General features: G+C 41.2%; 1 protein-coding gene across 1 annotated transcript; it reads left to right on the forward strand.

Annotated features, from left to right (window-relative positions):
- The first annotated feature begins 3726 nt into the window (after positions 1-3726).
- On the forward strand, positions 3727-4395 carry LOC107636644 (uncharacterized). Its single transcript, XM_016340142.2, has one exon. It carries the CDS (start codon positions 3727-3729, stop codon positions 4393-4395), a length of 669 nt encoding a protein of 222 aa, XP_016195628.2.
- Positions 4396-4845: the final 450 nt, after the last annotated feature.

The following is a 4845-nucleotide window of genomic DNA, read 5'->3' on the forward strand; positions in this document are numbered from 1 at the left end:
TGATGAAGATCGGATATACATCTTAGAGATAGATCAAACACGGATCGAAGAAGAAACAATAATACTTTTATTAATTCATAGGAGTTAGTAGGGCTCCTCCCCTCAACCTAGGAGGTTTAGAAAGTCATACTGAAGTAAAATACAATGTAAAACTCGAAAATAGTGTAAAAGATCTGATGTCCAGTTCGAATTACATAAACATAATCCATTAAATCCTAAATAGATGACTAGTAATGGCAAAACAGTCTAATTAGTGCTAAAATCCACTTATGGGGCAAACTTAGTGAGTGTTTGGGCTGAGCTTTGATGAAATCCACGTGCTTAGGCTTCCTTGGGCGTTGAACTTCAGTCCTGACACCTTTTCGGGCATTGGACTCCAGCTTGGAATCCCTTTTTGGCGCTGGACGCCAGAACTGGTCAGATGGCTGGTGTTGGATGCCAGTTTTGGGCCTTCTAATCCGAAGCAAAATATAGACTACTATATATTTCTGGAAAGCTCTGGAAGTCATCTTTCCATACCCATTAAGAACGCTCCATTTAGACTTCTGTAGCTCCAGAGAAGCTCTTCCAAATGCAGGCAGGTCAGATTTGGACAGCATCTGTAGTGCTTTCTCTGTCTCTGAATCAGACTTCTACTCCATCTCCTCAATTTCAGCCAGAAAATACCTGAAATTGTCCAAAAATATAAAAACTCATAGTAGAATCCAAAAATGTAAATTTAACACTAGAACCTATAAAAACGTAATAAAAACTAAATAAAAACTACTAAAAACTATATGAAAATGATGTCAAAAAGCGTATAAAATATTCGCTCATCAGTAACTATTCCCCTTTTTGATGCTATTCATCAAGTTCCTAAGTATGCTAAGTTTCTAAAGGATTTTTGCATGAATAAGGAAAAGATCCATGATTTAGAAACTATTCCTTTGGGTAGCTCGATTTCTGCTTTGATGGGTGCTATACTAGAGAAATGTGGTGATCCTGGTCCTTGTATGGTTACTTGCACTATAGGTGGCGTATAGTTTGTTGATTGCATGTATGACTTAGGTGCCTGTGTTAGCATTATGACATTATCTATATATGATGCTTTGAAGCTTCCACCGTTGAAAAGGTCGACAGCCCGTTTTGTGTTGGCAGATAAAAGCATAATCTCAGTGGTTGGTATTGCGGAAGACGTCTTGGTGAGCATTAAGGGGCTGATTTTTCCTATTGATTTCTACATTCCAGAGATGCTCCCTAATGACTCAAGAAGACCATCATCTATCTTTCTTGGAAGGCCGTTCTTGAAGATCTCTCGGTTTAAATTGGATGCCTTCTCGAGTACCTACTCCTTTGAGATAGATGGAAGAGCAGTGAGTTTCAACTTTGATAAAGCTATGAAGCACCCACCAGAAGACCACTCCATCTTCCAATGTGATATTATTGATGAAACTGTGGCTGAAGTTCACCAAGGGACAGTTGATGAGAAGAACATGGTTCAAGGTGCAAGTGTGGGGGAGCCCCCTGAGTATACTGAAGACACGTTGCCACCTCTCGTAGTTTCGGATAATCAAGTGCGAAGCCATGAGCTGAACATGGAGTTAAAGCCCCTTTCACCTCACCTCAAGTATGCTTATCTTGAAGACAATCAAAAGCTCCCAGTGATCATTGCAAAGAAGCTTACTTCCCAACAAGAGGAGCAACTGCTTAATGTACTGAGAAGAAACAAGAAAGCTATTGGGTGGAGTTTGGCGGACATAGTAGGTATAAGCCATCAAGTCTGTGAGCACCGCATTTTTCTAGATGAGGGAGCCATGCCTATCCTTCAACCTCAAAAGCGGTTAAAGCCCACAATTCTGGAAGTTTTGAAAAAGGAAGTGACCCAACCGCTTGAAGCCGACATTATCTATCCAATCTCGGATAGTGAATGTGTTAGTCCAATACAAGTGGTTTCGAAGAAGTCTGGCGTCACAATAGAGGAAAATGAGAATGGGGAACTCATGGCTACAAGGGTGCAAAATTCCTGGAGAGTGTGCATTGACTACAGGAGCTTGAACTTGGCCACTCGCAAGGATCACTATCCACTACCTTTCATCGATCAAATGCTTGATCGCCTGTCAGGTAAATCACACTATTACTTTCTAGATGGTTATACTGGTTATTTTTAGATCCATATTGCTCCAGAAGATCAGGAGAAAATAACTTTTACATGCCCCTTTGGAACGTATGCATATAAGAGAATGCCTTTTGGTTTATGTAATGCACCGGCTACGTTTCAAAGGTGCATGATGAGTATCTTCTCAGATCTTCTTGAGCATTGTATGGAAGTATTTATGAATGACTTTAGTGTCTATGGTGATTCCTTTGACCTTTGTTTGGATAATCTTGTCAGAGTATTAGAAAGATGTGCTAGTTCAAACCTTGTACTTAATTTTGAAAAATGTCATTTTATGGTAAAATAAGGTATTGTTCTAGGCCATGTCTTTTCTAATACTGGTATATCTGTTGATCCTGCAAAGGTTGATGTTATTTCTGGTATATCAAGGACTTCAGTAAGGTTGCGCTACCGCTTTCCCATCTGCTGCAGAAAGACGTAGAGTTTGACTTGAGTGAAAACTAAATGGAAGCATTTGACAAGCTGAAGATTGCTTTGACCCAAGCTCCTATTGTGAGAGGGCCTGACTGGAGTAGGCCGTTTGAGATCATGTGCGACGCATCTAACTATGCGATAGGAGCGGCGCTGGCTCAGCATGAAGGTAAGGATCCTTACATTATTGCTTATACTTCTAAAACTTTAGATAGTGCCGAGTCTAATTATACTACCACTGAAAAGGAACTATTAGCCATTGTTTTGCTTTGGATAAATTCCGGGCTTATCTACTTGGAACCAAAGTGGTAGTATATTCAGACCATGCGACTTTGAAATATTTGTTAGCTAAGAAAGAGTCTAAACCAAGGTTAATCTGTTGGATATTGTTATTGCAAGAGTTTGATTTAGAGATCAAAGATAGGAGTGGTTCCCAAAATTTGGTGGCAGGCCACTTGAGTCGCCTAGAACATATTAAAAGTGACTCCACTCCTATCAATGATGCATTTCTACTTGATAGCTTGCAAGCAATATCTGAGGTGGTTCCTTGGTATGCACCCATAGCTAATTCTTTGGTTAGTCGCACCTTTCCTCTAATTTTTTCTAGGCATCAAAAGGACAATCTCAAGAGCGAGTCCAACTATTACATATGGGATGACCCATATTTGTAGAGATGTGGTGCTGACCAAATAATCAGAAGGTGTGTTCCACAGTCTGAAATCCAGTCAATTTTAGAGGCATGCCACTCTTCAGAGAGTGGTGGACACTTTGACCCTCAAAGAACAGCAAGAAAAATTTTAGACTGCGGATTTTGGTGACCCACACTTTTTAAGGATGCTAATATTTTCTGTGACTCTTGCCACCAATGCCAGAGGTTTGGAAACATATCCAAGAGGGATGAGATGCCCCAACAACTCATGTTGTTTTGTGAAATTTTTTATGTTTGGGGTATTGACTTCATGGGTCCATTTCCAAACTCGAATGGTTTCTTATACATTCTGTTAGCTGTTGATTATGTTTCTAAATGGGTGGAAGCAATTCCTAACCATACTGATGATGCTAACATGGTTGTTTCTTTTGTTAGGAATAATATTATTTATCGCTTTTGATTACCACGAGCAATCGTGAGTGATCAAGGCTCTCATTTTTGTAACAGAAGAATGACAGGTTTGATGAAGAAACATGGCATCATTCACAAGGTGGCGACGGCTTACCATCTTCAAACCAATGGGCAAGCCGAGGTGTCTAATAGAGAGATCAAGCACATACTCGAGAAGATTGTTAAACCTCATCGAAGGGACTGGAGCTCTAAGCTTGGAGATGCACTATGGGCTTATCGGACAGCTTACAAGACACCCATCGGAATGAGTCCGTTCCGTATAGTCTACCTAAAGGCTTGTCACCTTCCGGTTGAGGTAGAACACAAAGCTTACTGGGCTGTGAAGGAATGCAACTCAGGATTGGGAGAATCCGGAATTGAAAGGAAATTACAACTGGAAGCGTATGAGAACTCAAGGCTCTACAAAGAAAAGGTGAAGGCGGTACATGACAAGAACATCAAGAGAAGAAAGTTTAGAGCTGGGGATCAAGTCCTTCTCTACAACACAAGATTGAGGTTTATGCCAGGCAAACTGAGGTCAAGGTGGGATAGACCCTACATGGTGGAGAAGGTGAAACCGTATGGAGTTGTCCACCTAAGTCACCCCTTAAGCCCTACCTTCTACAAAGTCAATTGCCACTGTTTAAAGCTCTATCATGGTGCAAAAGTGAAGAACAACAAGGAGCTGGAGATCTTCCTCTTGAAGGATCCAGCAAAGGAAGAGGACTGAGCCTATGGACCATCCAACTGAAGGGCGTTAAAGAAAAGTGCTAGGTGGGAGGCAACCCACCATGGTATGATCTTCTTTTTTTTATATTTCTATTTTATTTATTTGCTTATATTCATTTCATTAATTTTCTTTGTTAATTTTCACATAAGCATGTTTCCCTTTTGTTCTGAGTTAAAAAAAATGAAGCATCCCACACGTAAGCGTCACCGACGCGCACGCATCATATGGATGCTGGCGCTCTCTGGTACATTTTTCCTGAGAGTTGTGCTGGAACTATGCGGGTGATGTGCTTGGCGCACAACCTACCCCACGCGTACGCGTCACTAGCAATTTCGTCATCTCACGTGTGGGCGTGACTGACGCACATGCGTCGTATGACCTTTCGGCGCACTCTGGTACAAATAACCCGAGAGTTGTACCGGTACTATGCTGGAATCGTGCGTCTGGCAC

The sequence above is a fragment of the Arachis ipaensis genome, chromosome B4, assembly GCF_059453495.1.
Source record: "Arachis ipaensis isolate K30076 ecotype BB chromosome B4, ASM5945349v1, whole genome shotgun sequence".
NCBI classification, from domain to species: Eukaryota; Viridiplantae; Streptophyta; class Magnoliopsida; order Fabales; family Fabaceae; genus Arachis; species Arachis ipaensis.

Bases quoted from the DNA above. Each gene is read 5' to 3' on its own strand.
- LOC107636644 (XM_016340142.2), top strand. From the start codon at position 3,727: ATGACAGGTTTGATGAAGAAACATGGCATCATTCACAAGGTGGCGACG.